Raw genomic sequence first — 25467 nt, forward strand, 5'->3', positions numbered from 1 at the left:
TCATTTAATCTGTTTATCCCACTCTGCTCCCAGAGTGCCCGCTATGTACTAGAATCCCTATCCATCTATCAGATGTTTAATATGTAACATTTTAATTCAAGGTGCCATATTTTAGATGGTTAGATTTCTATCACTTAGGGGAAATTTGAATTTATTATGTTTTATACTGACAAATTATCTACTCTGTAGGCAATCTTATTGTTCAATAGACACAAGAAGATGCATTTGGATTTTATTTCATCATCTAGAATCTGTAATGAGAGGATGAAATGATCATCATGTGTTGTTGTTGTTGTGAGCAACAAATACCACACTAGTACCAATGATTCATATCTAGTTTGAATGGAAAAGCCATTTCCAAAACCAATAGTCTGCTAAGGATCATCCCTTGAAACAAAACTTAGGCTGGCACAAGCAATCTTGCTTCTGATTCTTTGAATTATTTTTAAATTTCTGGACATGTGTGTGTATGTGAGTGTGTGTGTATGATCCGAAGTACCCATTCTAAATTAGCCTACTTTTTTCTGAAGATAGTTTTGTCTCTTTTTGCTATTAGTAGAAAGGAGACAATAACAGATTAGTAAATTAGAATGGCAAAACACAGGATGATTCATTTCCTTGGATTAATTTGGTACTTTCCACAGAATGTAAATACTCCCTGGGCTTCATGTGCTTAGAAAGGTATTAAGTGGGGCACCTGAGTGGTTCAGTGGGTTAAGCGTCCAACTCTTGGTTTCAAAGGCTCAGGTCATGATCTCATGGCTTGTGGGTTTGAGCCCTGCATTTGGCTCCACACTGACAGTGCAAGGCCTGCTTGGGATTCTCCCTCCCTCTCTCTCTGTCCCTTCCCTGCTTGTGCTCGCGTGTGCGCTCTCTCTCTCTCAAAAATAAATAAACTTTTTTTTTTAAAAAAAGAGAAAGATATTAAACAACCAGAAGGTGTGCCTGAGGACATATATAGAGTCAAGGATTGGGACTCTAGCTCATTATTTTTATATTTGCAGATGTAAAATCAAGAATTATCTGCATTAGGAGTTACATTACTCATTTTATCTCCATGAAACCTGAAAATTTGAGCTAATATTTCTTACTCTGAAAAATTATTTAGAGATTATCGGGGCACCTGGGTGGCTCAGCCAGTTAAACATCTGACTCTTGATTTTGGCTCAGGTCATGATCTTGTGTTCCTGAGACTGAGCCCCACGTGGGGCTCTGGGCTGGCAGCATGGAGTCTGCTTGAGATTTTCTCTTTCTCTCTCTGCCCCTCTGCCCGCCCCCCCTTTCTCTCTCTCAAAATAAATAAATGAACATTTAAAAAATTAAAAAGACATTATTAAATTGTTAATATGTGAAATTTTGTTCCTCTTTATATATTTAATTTGCAAAAAATGTTTCGATCTGTGGTAAACCCTTTGATACCTTAAAAACTCACCTAAAATGCCACATTTTCCAGGAACTGGATATAGCTTGCTTTATCGTATATGAATATAATTAGTGAGTACTTAGCATGGTGCATTTTAATACAGTTTGAAGAGGAAAGCAGGAGACTTCTCCCTGAATTTGAAATCATGACATTTCATTCATTGTCCAAAGAAAGGTCCACTATTGCAGGCTCAATAGACTCTCAGGGCCTTTTCTTTCCCTCCCTCCCTCCCTCCCTCCCTCCCTCCCTTTCTTTCTTTCTTTCTTTCTTTCTTTCTTTCTTTCTTTCTTTCTTTCTTTCTTTTTCTTCCTTTTTTTCTTTCTTTCTTTCATTCAAGAGGGAGAAAAAGAGCACAAGCAGGGGGGAGATGCAGAGGGAGAGAGAGAAAATTCCAAGTAGGCCCCAGGCTCAGCACAGAGCCGGATATAGGATCTGGGATCCTGGGATCAGATCTAAGTCGAAATCAAGAGTCAGACGTCTAACCGACTGAGCCTCCCAGATGCCCCAAAGCTTTTGTGGGTGTTTTTCAAAAGACTGGGGAGGTGATGTTTTATGATTTCTGCAGACCTAGTTAAAATAACCTTAGGCTACCATTTACTGGTTAATCAGATCATATTAAAAAATTGTTCATTATTACCAGCAAGAAGCGATGAAATGGAGAAATCAGCGACAACTTGGATTTCAAACAGCTAAGAAAGTCTCCTACTGACCACTGCCATTTGAAACATAGTGATGGGAAATAGGGAAATATCAGAGAATTGAGATTATATATGTTATGCAAAGGACAGGAAGTCGAAGAGACCAAAACGTCCCTTTATGTTTTACTGAGTCTTCTTTACGGTGTTTAAACATGAAATATAAGCCCATCCCTCTGATCACAAAAACCTTAACTTAGAACTTAGGACAGGGTCGACAGATCATGCCTGAAATTCTTTACAAAAATGCCAAGCTTCACTATGATTATATTTGTGGAAATAAGTCTTAGAAACAGTTCTTTAAAACTTCTGGACTTGTTGAATATTAAGATAAATGTGGTAAACTCTCTCTCCCCCTAACCTCAACTGAAAAAAATACCTTATTTAAAAGAAAATTACATATTACAGTTTGAAAAAGTTAACTAATATTGGTTTTGGAGAGTGTCAGTGGGGCAAATGGTAATGATTTCAGCTGAAAATAATTTTTATTTTATGTGTACAATGATATGTGAATCAATAATCCTACTTAAATGACTCTGTTTAATGTAGATTTTATTTCAAAAAGCAACTATGCTTTTTTAACCATACCTTAATTTAGGCAACATACGTCTAACACATTCACACATTGTACATTCCCCTCTTTAAATGTACTGTTTTACATACTTTAAAAATTTGTTTACTCTAAATTTGGCTCATTTAACTAGGTATTGGGAAACTTTCAATATCATAGATATCACCATCATATTTAGGAAACCAAATGTGCCTTATTTGCCTTCTTATCCTTTCACTTAAAAATGTTAGAGGGACGCCTTGGGTGTCTCAGTGGGTTGATCATCCGACTCTTGATTTCAGCTCAGGTCACGAGCCTTGGTTAGTGAAATGGAGCCCCAAGTCAGGCTCTGCACTGAGCGTGAAGACTGCTGGTGATTCTCTGTCTCTCTCATTCTGACCCTCCCCCATGTTCATGTTTGCTCTCTCTAAAATAAAAATAAAAAAAAAAAAAAAAAAAAAGAGGAAGAAAAAAAAAATGTTAGACCGTGCTCACAATAAATACAGGAAAATGTACAAAGAAGATCTATCCACTCCTCTTTCCTACTCTCCCTTCTTCCTGTTTCAGTACATTACTTTGTTAAGTTTACACTTAATCTGAGACTATTTTAGATGAAAGACACTGCATTTTAACCTCCAAATCGGAAATGTGATTTGAACTCAGATACTTATAGTTTAAGATTAAATTTAATATTATTTAATCAACACATTGCAGAGAGCAGATTCCCATGGGCTAAGTAAAATTAAAAGTTACTCCTACCTTTCTTTCCTTTCTCCCTCCCTAACCTTCAGGAAAATTAATAACATTCTTTTTTTTTTTTTCTTCAAACTTGGGTTGTTGTTTTTTTTAATATAATTTATTGTCAAGTTAGCTAACATACAGTGTAAACAGTGCTCTTGGTTTGAGGGTAGATTCCCGTGATTCATAGCTTACATACAACACCCAGTGCTCATCTCAAAAAGTGCCCTCCTCAATTCCCATCACCCATTTTCCCCTCTCCCTGCCACTCCAACCCTCAGTTTGCTCTCCGTATTTAAGAGTCTCTTATTGGGGCGCCTGGGTGGCGTAGTCGGTTAAGCGTCCGACTTCAGCCAGGTCACGATCTCGCGGTCTGTGAGTTCGAGCCCCGCATCAGGCTCTGGGCTGATGGCTCAGAGCCTGGAGCCTGTTTCCGATTCTGTGTCTCCCTCTCTCTCTGCCCCTCCCCCGTTCATGCTCTGTCTCTCTCTGTCCCAAAAATAAATAAAAAACGTTGAAAAAAAATTAAAAAAAAAAGAATCTCTTATGGTTTGCCTCCCTCTCTGAGACTTTTTGGACAGCAACATGCAGAAGAATGAAACTGGACCACTTTCTTACACCATACACAAAAATAAACTCAAAATGGATGAAGACTTAAATGTGAGACAGGAACCCATCGAAACTCTAGAGGAGAAGACAGGCAACAACCTCTCTGACCTCAGCTGCAGCAATAATATTGTTTAGTGAAATTATTTCCTTTCCCCGAAATCCTGCCTTCCATTATCCAGACCACAGAATCCCACCTATCCTTGAAAATGCAACCCAAAAGCTACTTTCCTGATGAAACATTGTCTGACTTTTCCATAAGAAGGGATTTTTCTCTCCTTTGAAACTGTGAATGTCGTCAGTTCTTTTATACCCCTTACATTGTAGCATAGTTAATTCATACTATTACTGTCGTCCTTGCAAAAGTGAAGTTCCTTGATTTTGTCATTTGTATCTTCATCTTGCAGTGGAAATGCCAACTAGTAGTTGAGAATTTGGGGTCTGGAGACTAACAGATCTGAGTTTGAAACTTCACCAATTCTGTAATCTTGGGTAGATGTATTCAGCTACTCCTATCTTCAAATTTGTCTTTGGAAATGCAGGCTTACTTCACTGAGAGGTATAAATAAAACACTTAGTGTAGGAAGCACTTAAATGCCATTAACTATTGTTATTGCTTATACCCCCTTCATATATAAAGCTTTGCATATAACATGCAGGGTAGCTAAATTCTATTGGGTGAAAGAATTATATTTTGTTCTTGTTTCCTACAAACACTATTTATTATCCTTTAATCCAAAAAATAACTTGTTTCGCTTAGTCTAGTATCACTACTGCCTTGTTAACAGTATTTATTGGGCTTTCACAGGGTCTAGAAAAGTATATTAGAATCTTGGAATATCAGAAATATTGTTAGTTGCCGTCTTATTCTCCAAATACTTACTACTACAATTTGGTCCTCTTCGCTAGAATAACTCACTAGGAAATGTAAAAACATTACTATGATATAAAGGATTATTTTCTCTTACATCATAACTATGTATGAAGTACATGTAAATGGAGTAGGAATATTTGTATACAAACATTTTTCACACAGCACCAAAAAGTTTTATAGCACTATTATTTTACCAGTTGAGTTAAATGAAACAAAGAGTAATGTATATGTTTAAAAGTCTTATCATTATAAACCAATAACCATTTCAGCCCATTATGCCGTCTTCAAAAAGGTAATGAAAACAAAATAACAAAATAATCTATTCTAAGCACAATGATCACATTTTTCAGTGTATTTTTAGATATTGAGTCATTTGTCTTAAAACTATTGCAGAATTTGTTACTATATTCTTGTAGCAATTTTTCTTATGTATATGTTGTTCTATAATCACAGTCTATGTAGAATATAATCCTTCATCTTCACTTATCACCTTAAAAATCACACAGGTTTTCCCAAGTGACTTCTTTAGTAGTGTAGTTTTAAAATACTAGAATATTAGGTCTTCAGAATTGGGATGGCTTTTGAAAATCCTGCTTAACCTCCATCTCTGTCTGTACTTAATATAAACATCTTCATTTTTAATTTTTTTCCATTTTCTTTCTTTTTTTAATGTTTATTTTTGAGAGAGAGAGAGAGAGAGAGAGAGAGAGAGAGAATGCAAGCGCGATGGGCAGAGAGAGGGAGACACAGAATCTGAAGCAGGCTCCAGATTCTGAGCTGTCAGCACAGATCCCAATGCAGGGCTCAGACTCACAAACTGTGAGATCATGACCTGAGCCGAAGTCGGATACTTAACTTATTCAGCCATCCAGGCGCCCCTTCAACTTTTTTAAATTCATAACTAACCCAGACCGAAACAACAGCAACAACAGCAACAAACACAAACAACCACAAATAAAGATTTCTGCCCTCCAACCTATGCCACCACTGGCTGTGCTTGTAGCTCTCTACCTTCCTTTACCATCAATATCATTAAAGACATTGTCTTACTTCCTGCCTTCCCCGCGTCTTAATTACCAAAGCAGTGAACTCTTAGTATTCATTTTAATTGAACTCTGTCTGGCATTTAACACTGCTGATAGGATACAGCTTTCTTTGAATGCGCTTTTGCCTCTGAGTTCTGAGGCTCCGTGGATTCTGGTGTTTGCTTTTCTTCTGGATTCATACACGGTCTCTGGATGCATCCTTTTGTCTGGGGCTTACAATAGCAAGCCCTTGGCTACAAGCACGACTAGCTGCTGAGTGGACTTCTACACGTGCTATCCCGCAGGCGTAGCAAATTCATCGCGTACAAAAGTAGATTCATGAGTATATTCAAAGCCACCCCTCTTCCTATGTACTCTTTCCTTTCCCTTTCTTTTACTTCCCGCTTCCAACTATTCTCCAGGTTCTCTGCCCTTTACTTTCAATCTCTTCTTCCATTACTTTTGTTCAAACCCTCACCATCTCCTGTTTGCTACAGTTATCTTCTCTAGCTTTTCCTCCCTCTAGGAACCCAGGGCTGCAATCCATTCCCCATGGAGCTGCCCTGATGGGTTTATTAAATCCGTTCCTCTTTTTCTTTTCCTAAAACTCTTCGGTGGGCCTCTAGTGCTGACATGATAAAGTCTGAATTTCTTAGAGTGGCACATGAACTACTGGTTCTCCTAAGCATATCAATCGAGGCTTTTCATTCAAGCAGTTCTCCGTTTCTCTCTGCCCAGAATCTTTTTTTTCACCATTTTTATTACTTTTATAACATTTTGTTTTACTCAAATCAAGGATAATGTACTCCATGAAGTCGTCCCTGATCTATCATCTTGCCACTCCTTTAAAACATATGATTTGCTCATGTTTGCCATCCCAGGCCAAATTTGTATTATGCTACACATTACACATTAGTGCAGTGCAGTTTTCATGTCTATCTCTCTTCTAGCTCACATATCACCTAAGAGTCTTATCCTTAAGACCCAATGTAGCACCTGATATATCCACAGGTATTATAGTTAGTGTTATTTGTAATGAGTAAATGAACTGAGTGCCGTAGACTCTGAGTAGCTGCTTATGGAAGTAAAGGAGTCCTGAAAGAACATTATCAGGTTACAGGAAATCCTCCATACTTTTTGGCATAAAATTGTATATTGAATTAAAAAAAAATTTTTTTAACGTTTATTGTTGATAGACAGAGCATGAGGAGGAGGGGGCAGAGAGGGAGACACAGAATCCGAAGCAGGCTCCGGGCTCTGAGCTGTTAGCACAGAGCCCGACACGGGGCGTGAACCCACAAACTGCGAGATCATGACCTGAGCTGAAGTCGGAGGCTTAACTGACTGAGCCACCCAGGTGCCCCTTATATATTGAATTTTCTTAAAGTTTTAAACTTATGTTCTTTAATTATGACTAACTCATAAAATAATAATTCTGCATGACAATAATGATTGCCATGTTTTTTGTGGTAAAAATTGAATATAGTAAATGCACTAAAATAAAATTTTAAGGAGAAATGTAGCAAATTCCAGATTAAATTCTTTTAGTGAAAATATGTTTTTAGAAACTCTTGATTTGTAAACTTAAACAAGGAGTAGTTTGCACTTGGACATATAACTGTGCTGTATTTGGAGAGACTGGAAAGAGAAAAAAAGAAATCCAGTGAAGTGTCACTGTTGTCTAAGAACAACAAAGGAAAGGTAAAGCCAGACTTTATACAATACTAATGGATTCTCATATTTTCAGCAGTGGCATAAGATTACTATACCTCTCTACCCTCTCATCTCTACCACTTTCTGAGAATCTAGGCATATGTGAGTACCTGTTTGAGAAAAAAAATTGACAAAAAAAATGTTTAAAGTACTAATGTGTTATTTATACTGCCAAGTCATAAAGGCATATTAGGAAAAGTGTTCCTGAATGTATCCAATATTATTAACACATTTTATCACATTTCACAATTTCTTAGATGCCCCTTTTAAAAAAAAATGAACATCTCTGTAATTGGTGTGTATCTCACAACCAATGGCTATCACAGATTATTGGCAACGTTTTTGCTTGAGACACAAAATAATGGTGACTCTTAAAATCAGTGGTGTCTTAATTTCAGGAAATATAGTAGAAATTCGATTGGTGACATAGCAGGTTCAATAATGGATTAATAAGTTTTAAACAAGGTAAATTTATATTTATGATATGAAATAAGTGGTTGATTTGGATTTGACAGTTTGAATGGCCCCCCTCCCCCCCGCCAACACACCATTCTATATAACACAAGAATTACCATTATTTTTACTCTGGTAATAATTAAGCATATGGAAAACCATACTTGTACTTAATGCTACACCTTATTTGACTTGGCATCCTATATGCGTAGGTTTGAAATTTTTCTGTTTTTTGAATAATTCAAGTCAAGTTTATTTTAACCTTGGTTAAATAAACTGGTGGTGCTATCAAAAAAGCATAAAAGAAGAGATTCAATTATAATGCAAATTCTTAAAAATAACTGCAAACTTCACTGATCATAGGCATTTTTCAAATTTCTCAGCCAAATTACTGAAAAGCATTTTACCAGTTTATCTGAAAATGTGTGGCTGTATGCACACAATAGATGCTACCAGATTTTCTTACCCTAGTAATGGAGATTAATGATGCACGGGCTGGCCTGTTTTTCAGTAAGTAGGAAAAAATTGAAATTCAATGGATATTCCTGCCCTAGTGAATTCCTCACTATAGCAGTGACTCTTACCACTGATTCCAGTACACGTCTCTCTCCTACTCCAATCCAAGGAAGACTATATTTATCAACATATTATTTTCAGCTCAGCAAAGAATTTTATGTTGGTAACTTTCATAGGTTTTTTAATCTGTATGTTTAAATAAGAATATTTATATGACTAGGATTTGTTTTTCTACAAAATAACGGTATCCTAGCAAATAGTGTTTGGATTGGAGATTGCATACAAAATATTTATATTCTATGAGAAGTATTAAAGTTAAAGGTCTTCCAAAAATATTTCCCTAATACTCTGATAAATTATATAATATTTTTATATCATTAATTGCTGTGATTTAAAGATAACCTCCCAGTTCAAATTAGAGAGAAGAAGGAAGCATTATCACCTACTAATGTCTTAACATTGATTATTTTGGAGGAAAGTCATATTGGCAAATGTAAGCTTTAGAAATTAGTGACATTAGAACATAAAATTTATTCTAGACCAAAACATGAAGGAAACAGGTGCTGCGCTCACATTAGAGTAGGAAAAAATGTGCTTACTATACTTCAAAATAACACTGCAACTCCTTAACCATGAAGCAATAGTTTTCTGACCCCAAATCTCAAATATTTTATGAACAAGTCTCATTCAATCAAGTCCTATATTCTTCATCTTCTGCAACTGACTTTCTAAGCCTTAAAAACAAAAGTATTCCCAGGGCACCTGGGTGACTTAGTCGGTTGAGTGTCCTACTATTGATTTTGGTTCAGGTCATGATCTCACAGTTGATGAGTTTGAGCCCTGCATCTGGCTGTGCACTGACAGTATGGAGCCTGCTTGAGATTCTCTCTCACCATCTCTCTCTGCCCTTCTCCCATTCATGTTCTCTCTAAATTAATAAATACATAAAAAAAAAAAAGCTTTCCCACGCTACAAGAACAACAAGCAGCTCATATTTAGTGACATCCCCTTTCCTACACATCTAAGAAAACCATTTTTCCCCTATCATAACAGATGAACAACAGAAGAAACTCTAATCTTGAGGGACCTCCCTCTAGCTCAAACTTGCAAAAATAAAACCTCTCCCATACCAGATCTCTCATTTCCCAGAACCTGTTACAACCCTCCCCATGATATTTTCAGAAATGTTTCTTCTGTTTGAAATATTCTTTCCCTCAACCTACCTTGTCCTATCACTTTTAATTTACTAATGTCAGTCCTTCAGACAAGTCTTGACTTTATTCAGAACAGTGCTCCTCATTATGTGTCTTCACATGCTAGATGTTTATTTGTATCATTATATAGTTAAACATCTGTCTTTTCTGCTACAAAGTAAGTTCTATGAGGGTTTCAACACTGGATCTCTCCTGACCAGTAAATAATAAGGATTTAACAAATATTTGTGAAATGAATCAATTTGTGTGTGTGTGTGTGTGTGTGTGTGTGTGTGTGTGTGTGTGTGCTTAATCAGAGCATAATATTATCTGTCTCAAGCCACTTTAAATATCTTAGTATACATTCTCTACCAAGGTACCCAGTTAAGCAAAAATATTAATTCTTTGTATTAAAATGAGCCTGTAGCTTTTTTATTAAGATAAATGTTTCTCTTATATTTGTTCCATCAGATACGCAATTTATTACAGCACCTGCCTGAAAACCCTGGCATTGCCCTGATGTAGTAAGCCACAGACTTGGGTTTGTTCAGTGAAAGCTGCATATTCTCCATAAATGTCACTATGACTGGATGATAATGACAATTTTTCAACTCACTTGGATGTCTAGGACTTCTTTTACTCAAAGTGTTCTTTCCCATGTAGCTGATGTTTTTTGTTTATATAACCTCGTCTTGTTAGAATCATCTAACCATGTTTCTTCTCTCTTAGTGCTAGATGTTCTGCTAGTCCTCCCCCGCCCCCACCAAGTGATTCTAACATTTCTTAAGAATGTTCAATCACAGTTTGCTGATAGTTATATCTTCTCATTTTTAAGTATGTTTTGTGAAAACGTGCTGTGATATTCATGTCATATACAATAAAAATGTTGTAGTTACCGTATTTTTTCTGGATATTTATGAACATTATAGCCACAATTGTTATTTGTGAGAATTATCGCTAGTACTTCAATGTGACATTATTTCCTTTGTTCCATTACACCATCACAGCCACCCGATGCTGGGAAGAATAGAAAAATATAATTCCATATCAAGTTATTTGCTCCTTTGTTTGGGTCCTGAAATCACATCCACCGGAGCTAGGGGTGGTGTTTACCTCTAGTAACAATGGCAGTTATAAAGGCTGAGTGTGAGACCATGTCAAAGGGCCAGGAGTTCAGGATAGCTGAACTGCATGGTCCATGGGAAAGAATGGTGGGTAATAGCTAGAAAGTCAGACTGGATTCACAGTATAAATGGCCTTGTATGATGATATTCTGTGAACTTTGATTTGCTGGTGGTGAGTACATTTGAGGCACAAAGTACAAGATCAGATTTGCATTTGCAAAATATCATCGTGTCAGCTTATTACACAACAGAGATAGAAGCATGTTCATTGCTAGACAGGCATATGGTCAAACTGTGCAAAGTTTGTTGTTAATTTCAACATTCGATCCCTTTCAATTCCAGTTGGCAAACAAGAGTGCTGTAGGAGGAGAGCTTGTACAGGGCAAATATTAGTTCTACACTGGCTACTTGTAAGCCAGTTTTGGGGATATTTGAAATTCAAAGATAAAATCAAAGATGAGACCACATGTAAAAATAATTTTTTTATTAATCACCTAGCTCCTAGAGTTTAGTATTGTGGTTAAATGAATTCCTCTTTTTATCCTTTATCAAGACTCATTGAAAAATAATAGATTTGTTCACATTCTTGTGTATGTAGGTGGAACATTCTGAACTGATTCTCATTTTTTATGTTTTAAGATCTTCCTTTGGTATGAGACAATCATTCTGAACATTAATAATTATCTATAATGGAATACAGATGTATACTTTGTAAGTGGGGTCAACATGTTCTGATCTCCGGGACAGACCCCAGCCCACATAAAATAAACCTCTTAGTTTTTAATGGAATGTCCTTAAATAGCCTGTGGAATAGTTAAAGAATAAAGAAAAAAGTGACCTTGCATACCAATTTATCTAGAATAGTCTCAGTCTCTACCTGTTGTGTGGGATAATCATTAATAGTGCCTCCTGTCATACTAAAGAAGTATTTTGACCTGAGAGAGAAAATATATACTTATAATTTTAACACCATGGGCAAAGGCAGATGTAAATCGCAGTGTAAATCCGAGCTCCGATACACACTGTTTGATTTTAGCAAGAAAGCTCGCTTTGGTGTCTCCATCTCTAAAACTAGAGAAAATAAGTTTTAGCTTGCAGAGTTGTGAGACAAAAAACGCATAATTGGCTTCATGGGTATGAAACCTATGTAGTCACACAGGGCTCTATGCTAAGATGTGTCCCATGCTTGATTTAATGCTTTATTGGTCTCCTGAAATGCTCAGGACATTTTCAACAAGGGGGAGTGTACTTTCATTTTGCTCTGGTCCCCACAGTTTATATTCAGTCCTGATTAAATGAGAAAGATACTAACTTAATCCAAATTTTCTAACTTAATTCTTCCATTCTGGTTTAAGTCCTGATTTCATATCACCAACCAGAAAATCATGTATAGCCATTTAAACCAACTGAAATATTAAAAATATCACAGAAGCAGATTATTTTTCATATAAAAGCAAATCTCCATTAAATTATATAATATAGATCCAACAATGTTTATGGCAGAAGGCACTTACCACATATTCAAATGTTGAGAACTTAGCAATAAATTATTAGTATATTTTCATGGGTAATGAAGTAACTTATTGCTTTGCTTTTGGGGCGAGCCGGGAGGTTGTTTTGTTCAGTTTACACAAGTTGTTAAAATAATTTTAATATTATAAATGATTCTCCAAAATTATGAAGAGTCCTCTGGCTTTTTACACACACAAATGTCTTTCTACACCTGGATAGTCACCCTGGGACAATGTAAGTATCCTAAGCTCTTTTTCTGTATATAAAGCATAATTAATGCTACCGTTAGTTTACACTTAAATATTCATAATGATAGCTTTAATTTTTGAGCTCTTATTGTATGCTAGCACTGTGCTAAATACTCTACTTGTATTTTCTAGGTATGTTATCAACTCACACATACAAACAAAATATCCTCCTGAGGAGGGTGTTATTATTTTCATTGTAATGATGACTATATTGAATCATGGAGAATAACTTTCCAGAGCCATATGGATAGAATATAGAACTTCATTTTGAAAACAAAATCTCTGAATTTTAAAGCCTGAGCTCTTAGTCAATGTATCAGTGTTTTGCAAGCTGGCATCCAAGAATGTATTCTCAGAAATCCATGATTCTATAATAATTTAAACTGTGTATTCTCTAATAAATAATCTAACTGATAAAAACATATGTGTATTCTGCATCATCTGTGTGGTCTGATACATTTGTCATTATGCCCCCACAACTATACCTAATTTCTAATAAGCTAAGAAGAAGGAAATGAGACCGGTTTAAAATAGGAATGATTCTTTCCCACTAAGTAAAGGACACGTGGCATCATATTGTACTATACAGATGAAGTTTCTCCCAGTCTAGAGAGGGATGAGGGAGAATTGAATCATCACACAGCATAGTGTATTTAAAGGCATAGCAAACTCCAAAAGTCTGTACGCTAGCAGCTGGCTCCTTATCCCCATTGCCAAGGGCGACTTAATTTCAGAAAAATGAAATCTTATGCCACATTAGACACATGGTGCTATTTTAAGTTGTATTGTTTTAGTAGTTTTAGTCCCATATTTTTAAACATGTTTTGGTATTATATGTGTGTACAACTGAAAGCATAAGCACATATCTATTTTGTGTTAGAACATGCTTAAGTTGCATTAAAATAAAAACAATTTAAATCAATATTAGGAGTTATTAAGTTTCTTTGTTTCCTTTTACTTTAAAAAGAACTTGTTGGAGCTCTGTCGGGTGGCAGTTCTTCATGTGACTGGTTGATTGTTAGCATCACATCATTAGTTTTTATTATTATTTCATACTATGTTGTTATATTGACTGCTCCATTTTGATCATTTTCATTTTCTCATTAGCCTTTTTTCTTTTGCCTTATTTTTGTTAATGTTTAAGCATTTGAAAGTTAAAGCAATTCATTATACTTTAGTTTGCTATATAATTCCTATGATTATTTTCATGAATCATTACTTTAAAAATCTTATTTCTGGAACATAATGATTTGCTTTCTTTTCTTGCTAAGATAAACCTTTGAAAAACAGAACTCTCCCTGACCTCTGGTATAATAATATGAAGCAAGTTATTAGATCTGAAAGAAAACTGAGTTCAATGAATTTCTGAGACATAAGGATTATGTTTGGGAATTTATAAGGACTTGTTTGGTTTTGGAACATTACCACAAACCTTTTTAAAGTAATAAATTAAAATTAAATCTTGAAAAAAAAAGCGGAGAATTCTAAGTAGTTAGACACGTCCTCAATTTTTGTTAAATTAAAACAGGAGGGTTAGCAGTAGCATACACTGATTATGAAAATGCCTTAATTTATTTTATTTTTTAAGTTGGGAGAGGTAATCCATTTTTCAAAGGTGCCAGTTTGCTGCAGTTATTGATTAGTGGATTCTACCCATTATATCAGTTTTCAAAGGCAATGTCGTATTTATTTCCCTTTTTGTTACTGAAGTTCTTGGATAGGAGAAGGCTGACTATGGGAAGGGAAAAGGGTCAAATTCAGAAACAGTTATGAAAAAATCAGATAAGAATCATTCTAAAATAAAATTGATCACTCTATTTTTTTTACTTTAAAAGAAATATATTATAAATCTAAAGGTAATCAATTAATCAGAGATCTACAAATTAAAAGGCATCCTGAAAATCTTTTGCTTTCATCTTTTTCCATGCTATCCTTTCATCCTAGGGGCGAGAGGACAATACTGAAACTATCGTATATTTCTGTTTATGTACAAGTGTCCTGTCCGTGGACAGTTGTTTCTTCTTCCCATATATTATTTGAGGGAATGAAGCATCCGCAACACACAGCCATTCTGTACATCACTTTTCTGTCAAGCTCTAGTTAAAATAAAATGCATTAACACTTCCATACATTACATTACTTGAAAATGATAATACCTTCTATTAAACTGTACTTCCATATTCTGTTTTACCTGCAGCTGAATGTGGTGCATCTGCAACAAATAATGAAGGGATTTTGCTCTCTCCAAATTATCCACTCAACTATGAAAACAACCACGAATGCATTTATAGTATTCAGGTTCAAGCAGGAAAGGGGATCAATATTTCAGCCAGAACATTTCATTTAGCACAAGGAGATGTTCTTAAGGTAGGTGAACTCAACTTATACTTAGATCATTTTTAGTCATTAAGTATACACTAATATGTATATATATGTGAATATTGGTATAATTACCCATAAGTTGATTCTGCCATTCATAGATTTAAATTAGACATTATTTTCCATTTTCCTATTATCATTTTCATTGAGGTAAGTGTTATGTTTCCAATGTTTATTTATAATACATACACCTTTACTTTATGATACATAAATTTTAATGTTTCAGTAACACTAAAATAAGGACATTTGCATGTCAAATATCTTATATTCATATATATATATATAAAACATAACATGGGAATGGTCATTTCTTTAAGAAATATAATGATGATTTATTTTTCTTTGGTGTCTATAAAGTAACTTGGTTATCTCTGTTGACACATGGATGGATAGTTTTTGCCTTTATGACTACAAAAAATTTATATCTAATAGGACATAAAAATAATGACTTACTATCTATAAATTACTTAAGAAAAGTATATTTTGTTAATAATAAACTTTTAGAGTGAAATGTATTAATTTATTTTAAAAAGTTGAAATAGTCAAATACCCTATTTTTAAAAGATACAATTTTAGGAAAATATTTCCATAGTTGCTGATTCATATTTCGCAAAGTAAATGCTTTGTAAATATAATTTATATTCAGAAGTAGGATAACAACAAACACTTCTATAAAATCACATTTAATTTTTTTTTTTAAATAATTGCATACATGTTTCTTCATTGTCAAGATTCCCTTACCTGGTAAGAAATTCAACATAATTCTGTTTTCACAGATTTAAAAAAATAAATAAATAAATAACATCTCAGGTTGGCAGGGGTAGGGGATTCTTGTTTAAGCAGTGATTTTAAGACTGTTGATTATTTTTTTCTCTTAAAAAATATAACTGTGATGACACTTGATGGTTTTCTAATACAGACAGCACTATGTGCTTGTAAGATCTGTATGGACATGGGAAATTTCTCTACAGTACGCCTAGATGCATACAGCTTTACCATTCATTTAAAGCCATTCCTGTTTTTTACACTTTTCCCCAACATGCAACAGAAATTGACTTTATAATCTCTTCACCCTCCTTTATGTTTATGGTTTGGATTCTCCTGCTAAAATAAGTTTTATTTGCTAAATTAAAGTCAACATCGAGATTAATGGGATGCCTAAATGTAGAACTGATTTTCCTTTTTACAGGCTAAGTATGGGAAAAATAAGTCATTGATCAGAGGTATATGGCTAGCCACTAACCTGTATCACACAAGCATTGATGATAAACATATATTTATAAGTTCACAGCTAAGAAGTGCTTCCTCACGCCTCCCACTATCCTTCCTCAAATATTTCTTTGCTCTCTGTGATGCTTGAAAAGTAGCCAGTACTTTTCCGTACCGGATGATGTTTATTAATTGGAAAATTCATTTGGGATAGCAGGTGATGGCTTAAGAAAAATGGCCCTAATGTGTTCATCTGAGTGATTTCTGACTAATCTCCTATATATTTGGAATAAGGTTACATTCACTTGTTACCCATGGACAACTAGTTCAAAGTTATCACATGGACAACTAGTTCAAAGATACCTGCTACACAGGCAGAGTTAGGCACGCACAGGCAGACACATGTACCCTCCAAAGGATGGATGATTCATTCTCGAAGACTGAGGAGCCCAAAGTCCTCTCAGGATGCAGGGTCATTTGCCTCCCTGCAAACCAGTCCGTGAGAGTCCATCCCAATTCCAGCACTTTCCAACATGACACCTAGTGCAGTCAGCTCTTCCTCCATTCAGACTAGGAAAGAAGAAATAAGTAAGACAAACAGCCCATCATAGAAAACAAACAAACATTGTTTTTCTTTATATGGGAGAACTGGCTATATTCTTTGGAATAACATTCTCTTGTAGTCTTTATATGAGTATAATGTTTAGAAAAGTTTTTTTTTTTTTTTCTGGTTTCGTTTACTGTATAGTATCACTGTATTGAATTCTGACTAAAACTAAAACAGCGACAACAATAAAAACATGAGTGTGTATTGAATTTATCTATAGCTACACACACACACACACACACACACACACACACACACACACTTTCCTCTCTGAGAGTGCACCATCCAGACTGATGCCCACCTATCTATGCATTCTCTTTTCCCCTACCTCTTCTTAGCATAAACTACTTTACTTATTTATAACCAAACAAATAGTTACGTCAAATGTAGATGATCATATGACTCCTCTAGGTAGTTTATTTCGGACACGACTACCAAATTTTCTAATTCAGTAGATCTGGGGAAAACTCTTTCAGTTGCTCTGTACCTGGAATTGTGGATTTTTATAAAGTTCCTCAGATTATCTGATAACCATAAGGTTTGGGAATTATGAATATATCCTTCCTTGGTTCTATTGCTTTCAATGGGCAAGAATACTGAACTTCTCAAACCTTCACTCAAATATGTAGCTTAATTAATTCTTTCAATTAACATTTATAGGAGATGTTTATTACATGTTCCCTATAAACAATCAACAACGAACAGTTCCCACTGTCAGTCTGATAAGACAAAAGCTGAATTGCAATCAGAAGTACTAAGTCTGTTTTGTTGTTGTAATGTTTATTTCCAGAAAAAGATTGAGCGCTATGTTCTGATAAGGGGATAAAACAGGGACAAAATTCAAGACAATATTGTTACTTCTTCAGTCAGTATTGTGTAGTTTTATATAAAAAAAGATTTATATATTATGTCAAATTCGACAGAATGGATAATTATGGAGAAGAGCCAGTAAAATACCTTAAAATTGGTTTTGAGAGTCTGAAAGAATGGGTTAAGAGAACTGATGTCCTGTTTATGAGAAACTAGATAGTTAAAGGACTTGATTAATCACACTAATAACATTCTTTTAGAAGTATGATAAGAACATTATTAAAATGCTGTTTTTCCAAAATGTATTATTTTCAAGCTTATTTTCTAACCCATGTGCTAGTCTTTGGGGATACTACTTGTGAGAACCTATTGGTAAATTTTTAGAAATTTTGTGAACTGGTTGTTAAGCATGGCCATTATTAAAAATTAAATTAAATTACATTACAATTATATTACAATTAAGTTATATTAAAAACAAAAGTAACAAATACAACTTTCATTTCCTAATTATTTTACTACTTTTATTATTATGTGTTTGTTTTAGGTTAGTTACATATATTGTATCTCTTTGGTGAATATACTATGTGAGGGTGCCTGCCCATCCTTTCCCAACTCTGCACAGAGATATCACATCAATAGCTTGATGTTGGCAATACTAGGAATAGTTACACTGCAGAAATGGACAAACATTATAGGTCTTGACTTGATCTATTGCTCTGCTCATAGTCTATACTTAAGTGAGAATAGGTTGTGTCTGGAGCCATTCTATTGTAAATAATGCAAAAAATATGGAGAAATCATATTTTCTAGAATTAAAAAACAATTATTTAATTTAGCTGAGAAGTTGCTCCGATCATTTACAAATACGAGTTTCTGATATAACGTTGTTTTTGCATTGCTTTACTCTGATCTTATTAACATAAAAAAATCAAGCAATATTCATTTAGGAACCACTTTTGTTTGTCAGTTCCAATTATAAGTTACTGATACAAAATTTGGCAAAAAAACACCAAAAGCATTCTGTAAGATTGAATTAGGTCTATGGAATTTACAGTAATGAATATTGTATATTTTATTACCATTTGTAAGTTGCATGCTATAACATCCATTAAATCAGGGATTCACAGACGACAGTCAGTTGGTCAAATTGTGCTTGCCACCCATCTCTATGAATAAAATTTTACCCGGAGAAAGCCATGTTTATTCATTTACATATTGTCCATGGCTATTTTTGTACTTCAATGACAGTATTGAGTAGTTATCCCCCCATCTAAAATATTTTCTAATTCTTTTTAGAAAAAATTTGTCAACCTATCTTTGTATTAGTATACGTTATTAAAAGAACATATGGGTGGATATATATTGTCACCAAATTTGTTTGAGTGCTGGTTGCTAAATATTTTCTAGCACACCAGTGATCTCTTGGGTCCACCACACATATCTGTCAGTCAAGTCTGCCTGTTCACTGGCAATCCTTTGTTATCTCTCCCTTCAAAAGCACTCTCTAAATATTTATTCATTCTTTCCCATACTGAGTATAACAGAAGTGAAATGATTTGTAACAGGCCATACAGCTTTAAAGGTAGAACTGAGACTTCAACTTTGTTATAAAACTGCAAATCTAAAACCCTGAAAAGCTCACCCTTCATTGTGTACCAGACTCCTTCACTAAAATATATTAGCTCCTATAATCGAGTACACGTGATATAGCTATTGCAAAGATGTACATAGTTTAATACAAACAAAAATTCTCTGTTCGTTTCATTTTATTTTGGAGAGGATGTAAGGTTTAGAATATTATCCTTTTTGATGAACCATTGTAAAAATTATTCTTTCTTTTTATTTTTTTTAATTTTTCAAATGTTGTTATTTATTTTTGAGACAGAGAGAGACAGAGCATGAGCAGGGGAGGGGCAGAGAGAGAGGGAGACACAGAATGTGAAGCAGGATCCAGGCTCTGAGCTGTCAGCACAGAGCCTGATGTGGGGCTTGAGCTCACAACTGTGAGGTCCTGACCTGAGCTGAAGTCGGATGCTTAACCAACTTAGCCACCCAGGCGCCCCTTTCTTTTTATTTTTTATTCAAACTTTGACATCTCACTCACGTTATCAGAAAAAAAAAAAAGTTTAAGTTTCCAAATCAACCTTTAAACAAGTGGCCAAAAATAAAATTTTAATATCCACGAGCAGGGATAATTTAAGGCTTGAATGATTATACACATGTACATGCGTAACTTTTCTCTTTTAATTTTATTTTCTATGTACTTTCTGCTCTTGGGTTCAGATAACATCTGACTTGCTAATTGACTGAAGGAATGACTGAGAATATGCCTTCTAATTATGCATTTATTATAAACAACAGTTTTGAGTGTTGATAAGCAATTCATTATAAAAGGGTTTGACCTTCCAGATCCAGGAGGGTCTCTACACCAAGACTAATTTCAAGCCCTGATCTATTATAAAAGGTTTGATAACTGAAACATGTCAACATTAAGTTCTAGTCTCTTCTATAACAAGACTACCAGGTTAATGGCAACCATTTGACAAATTAGAGCCTCATCAAAGAGTTTCATTAATGTTACAAAAGACCTCAATGCCTTTCATGATATTAATTCTTAAATCAGTTTGAACTTCTACATTTGACATTAAAGTAAGTCTTTGTTATCTGAATTAGGTGCTAAGTAACAGAATATTTCTATGGGGAACACCAGAATCCTCTCCCAACACAAAACATATAATATTATATAGTTATCTTATTCTTTTTATAGCTTTTTAAATTTTTGAAAAAAATAGATATTAAGACATATGCTAAAGGGGGCGCCTGGGTGGCGCAGTCGGTTAAGCGTCCGACTTCAGCCAGGTCACGATCTCGCGGTCCGGGAGTTCGAGCCCCGCGTCAGGCTCTGGGCTGATGGCTCGGAGCCTGGAGCCTGTTTCCGATTCTGTGTCTCCCTCTCTCTCTGCCCCTCCCCCGTTCATGCTCTGTCTCTCTCTGTCCCAAAAATAAATAAAAAAAAAAAAAAAAAAAAAAAGACATATGCTAAAAATAATAATAATAATGATAATAATAACAATCTTAAAAGAAGGAAAAAGAAAATAGGCCCAAACAAATAAGAGCATACTTAAAGATCCTGATCTTAATCAGAACAGAAATATGTGAAGTAATGATCTCAAAGAAAATTTCTATGGGTTCTGATAAGATCCAATATAATCACTCTGTACTGTAAATTTACTTTTAAATGAAATGTACATTTTTTAAATTTATATACTTACATCCATGTTTATTTACAAGGTAATTTGTCTTTGCCTACACTGCTTTGTCATTTTGTGTTGCCTTTGTTTCCGTACATGTTTGAATACATTTAAAGTACTTTATTTACAAGTCAAATAACATTGGCTTTATCATTACTATAAAACTCTTCTTTTTTTAAATCCTTGCCAAGTAACACTTGCTTTTCATCTTGATTTAATAACTTTATGCATGCTTCCAAAATTTCATAACTGAATTATCACACTTCATTTTACTTTTATGATTATAGTGATGTTTTTGTATTTGTTTTCTACCTTTTGACTTTACATTGTTTAATAAACTGCAGTGAGTTTTGGTGCTGAATTAGACCCTCCCTGCTAGGCTTAATATACATGTATATCTATATTAGTATTAACTCTTTTAATCCCTTTTCTTTCAATAATTGCTTTTAAAATTATATCTTAAAGATAGTTTCTTTTGAAAAAGAAAAAAAGTATGACACTGGCCTCCAATGTAATTGTCTCTCTTGGGACAGACAATATCTTTTACATCTCCTTCAGTTTAAGAATGATTGGGGTGCCTGGGTGGCTCAGTTAAAAAAAAAATTAATTATATCTTATTATTATTTTTTTATTCCTAGCACCTAACACAGTACATGGAACTAAATATGAGTTGAATTAATTATCTGGTTACTTTTTAAAATGATACTATATCTGGGGCGCCTGGGTGGCGCAGTCGGTTAAGCGTCCGACTTCAGCCGGGTCACGATCTCGCGGTCCGTGAGTTCGAGCCCCGCGTCGGGCTCTGTGCTGATGGCTCAGAGCCTGGAGCCTGTTTCCGATTCTGTGTCTCCCTCTCTCTCTGCCCCTCCCCCGTTCATGCTCTGTCTCTCTCTGTCCCAAAAATAAATAAACGTTTGGAAAAAAAATAAAATGATACTATATCAGAATGATTTCCATGTGTAAAATAAGGGTTTCTCCAATGAGTCAACTTTTTTTTATTACTACTGAAAATTTGAGAAAAACATTAGAAGGGACTTTTAAATAAATAAAAAAATAAAATAATGTTCAAGAAGTAATTTCTGTTTACTTGTTTGCATTGATTTGTTGCTTAATGTATATTTTCCCTTTATTTGGCTGTTTGACATATGAAGTTTTTACAGTGCATCCACACTTGAAAGCAGAACTAGGCGAATCCAAGAAACAATTATTTATATTTAGCGTAAGAATGAAATGACATGCTGGTGAAAAGAGAAATAAGAGGAAAATATTCTTTGGGGTTACCTAGGCAATGTTAACCACAAATAAGACCCACTGGATGCTGGTTAAATGGTTTGGCTGTGGATGTATAGCTCTACACACAGGATTTAGGAACTATATTATATACGAGTTATTATATACGAGTCAGAAACAGATTTCTGAGAATATTGAACATTTGAAGCTCACAGACACAAAAGTGTGTTTCCTTATGTCTGAATTATCACTAGTGACCACCATTCTTAGGAGATGAAAAGTTGGCCCTTAGGTAATCAAACAAACATTCTTGAGCCAACAAACCACGTTTGGTTCAGCTTCGTTGAAGACAAATAACTTCTTGCTGATAACTAAAGCAGAAATGTATTTGTCTGGTAAGTTCTACCAGGGATTTCAAGGTACTCCTGTATAATTTTAGGAAATTTGTCCATGTAGCCCTCTATCTAGGGGTACTCAGATACTCTTCAAACAGTCAACACACTTTTGTTGTTATTGTTGTTGTTAGTTCACTGTGAACACATTTTATTTTATTTATTTTTTCAACGTTTATTTATTTTTTGGGGGGACAGAGAGAGACAGAGCATGAACAGGGGAGGGGCAGAGAGAGAGAGGGAGACACAGAATCGGAAACAGGCTCCAGGCTCCGAGCCATCAGCCCAGAGCCTGACGCGGGGCTCGAACTCACGGACCACGAGATCGTGACCTGGCTGAAGTCGGACGCTTAACCAACTGCGCCACCCAGGCGCCCCGACTGTGAACACATTTTATTTATTTATTTATTTATTTTTATTTATTTTTTTTATTTATTTTTGGGACAGAGAGAGACAGAGCATGAACGGGGGAGGGGCAGAGAGAGAGGGAGACACAGAATCGGAAACAGGCTCCAGGCTCTGAGCCATCAGCCCAGAGCCCGACGCGGGGCTCGAACTCACGGACCGCGAGATCGTGACCTGGCTGAAGTCGGACGCTTAGCCGACTGCGCCACCCAGGCGCCTGTGAACACATTTTAAAAGAAGGAAGAGACCAATAAAATGTTTTCTGTTAGGAATTCCATGACCGTATTGGCTTGAACTCAGTCTCCACTTTCTTTCTCCCTCTATTTCTACCTCTCTCTCTCTGCTAATACAATAAATAAGGGAAAGAGCAGGAAGGTCCTGGCAATAGAGACCTCAGAATTTCTGTGCAGAAAACACATAATGTGGTTAGAAGAGGACACTAGGAGACATAAACAAAAGCTCCATTTGTATAGCATATTAAATAAAATTTTTACGTGTAGTCTTTATAACACTTAAACCCTGTACCAATAATAAGGAAACATAGACATAAATAAGTAAAGATACATACACATGTGGTTAAGGGAAATTCGGTAACTGGAGGGAAGAAAGACCAAACTAAATGCATGGAACTGGTAGCATACATTAAATTCAAACTGTGGAAGCATTAAGAGAAATTTGAAAATAAATTTAAAATTTTTGAAAAATCTTAAGCTAATGCAATAAGTGGAGAGAGTGAAAGAGAGAGAGAGAGGGAGAGAGAGGAGAGCTTTCTAGAATTTGACAAATGATTTTAAAATTTACAATTTTAGGGGCACCTGGGTGCCTCAGTTGTTTAAGCGTACAACTCCTGATTTCAGCTCAGGTCATGATCTCATGGTTCGTGAGTTCAAGCCCCACATTGGGCTCTGTGCTGACAGTGCAGAGCCTCCTTGGGATTCTCGCTCTCCCTTTCTGCCCCTCCCCACCCATGCTGTCTCTCTCTCAAAATAAATAAATAAACTTTAAAAAAATCTTTTAAAATTTACCATTTTAATAGAAGACCTAAAAAGAGAGTATTAGTCACTGCTGAAAATCTAATTGTTCATGTGGAAGATCCCGTGGAAAATTCTCTATAATACAGAGGGAAAGATGGATGACAAGAGGAAATACAAGAGACTCACAATACAGTCTTGGAGAGTTAATACACAAATAATAGGCATTCTAGGCAGAAAATAAAAAGATCATATAGGCAAGGAGTAATTAAATAAAACTCAAAGACATTTCCTTGAGTTGAAAAAATCTTGAGCCTGTAAATAAAAAAAATGTAATAATTTTATTTGAATAATCCAGATATTAGAAATATAGTGAAAATTTCCCAATTTATTAAGTTAACATAAATTAAAACCTGATAAAGATAATTTGAAGAAAAAAAATTTATATTATACATGAGTTTTCATTTATAAATTATAGAAAACATTATAAGTATTACCAAATTAAGCCAAACAATCTAGCCCAAGAAAAGTCTATCATGCAGGTTAATACGATAATAATAAAAAGTTCCATTGTGTACCATCTAAATGTTATCTCTTACATGACATGAACATAATGAATACCATTTCTGAGGAACACTGGTGCTTGGCAAGTTAACTGGATTAGGAGTTCAGCAACACAATTTTTACACTAATATCAGGTTAAAAGTAAAGCAGTTTCAGGCAGGAGATAAGTAACTTTGAACAGCATCTCTCAACTTTTTCTCTTCCTTATCATTTATTCAACCCTCGAAACTAAATATTATGGAATAAGATTGGTCAATAACCAACTTTCACTCCCTTAGGTAAATGGAGAATTAATACATCATTGTAAATACCTGCCTTATGGGCAAAAGAATGGTAACATGCGATGTCGGTAAACTTTTCATGTAATTTCTATACACTTTTGGAAATAATCTGCTATACATGAATATTTTAGTTCAGAAATCTCATATATGGAAAACTTCCTTATGAAAATATACAAGTATCAAAAAATGTGAAGTTATATGTAAAAGGTTGTTTATTTCAGCATTGCTCTTGGTAGTGAAAAAATTGAACTTATTAAGATGGGAATGATCGTTGTGGTAATGTCACTGTGTGAACTATTACTCAGCTCTCAAAAGGCAGAATCTGTGTCTACTGACCCTGAGAGATGTCTAGAATGCACTGATAAAAGAAAAGCAAACTAGAATACAATGAGAAGTTATACCTTCAGAAGAATGGGAATTACGTGGGGATGTTTGAGAGCTTATCGATTTTGTTTTGCATATTTTGGTCTTGTTAAATTAGTTTCTAAAAGAATTTGGTACTCATTTAATATATTTTTTTTACGTGTCAAAAATGGATTAAGTTCAAGGAGATGAATAAATGAGAGAAATTGCAAAAGAAACAAGCGTTTTTTATATTAATTATGTTATCAGAAAAGTAAGCATTTGGCTAACCTTGAGCAAGTTGCAGAAAAACAACCAACCAGCCTTGGAAACCAGGCTTTCTGTCGGTATTCTCA

General features: G+C 34.9%; 1 protein-coding gene across 6 annotated transcripts in view; it reads left to right on the forward strand.

Moving 5' to 3' along the window:
• Positions 1 to 25467, forward strand: part of CSMD3 (CUB and Sushi multiple domains 3) — a 1257965-nt gene that overhangs the window by 896303 nt on the left and 336195 nt on the right. For all 6 annotated transcript variants that reach the window (XM_086695899.1, XM_086695901.1, XM_086695900.1 and 3 more), the window contains one exon: positions 14868 to 15037. In XM_086695899.1, coding sequence (XP_086552025.1) covers positions 14868 to 15037 — 170 coding nt within the window. The remainder of the gene's footprint in view (positions 1 to 14867; positions 15038 to 25467) is intronic.

Source organism: Puma concolor, chromosome F2 (assembly GCF_028749965.1).
Source record: "Puma concolor isolate L17-30 chromosome F2, mPumCon1.1.hap2, whole genome shotgun sequence".
NCBI classification, from domain to species: Eukaryota; Metazoa; Chordata; class Mammalia; order Carnivora; family Felidae; genus Puma; species Puma concolor.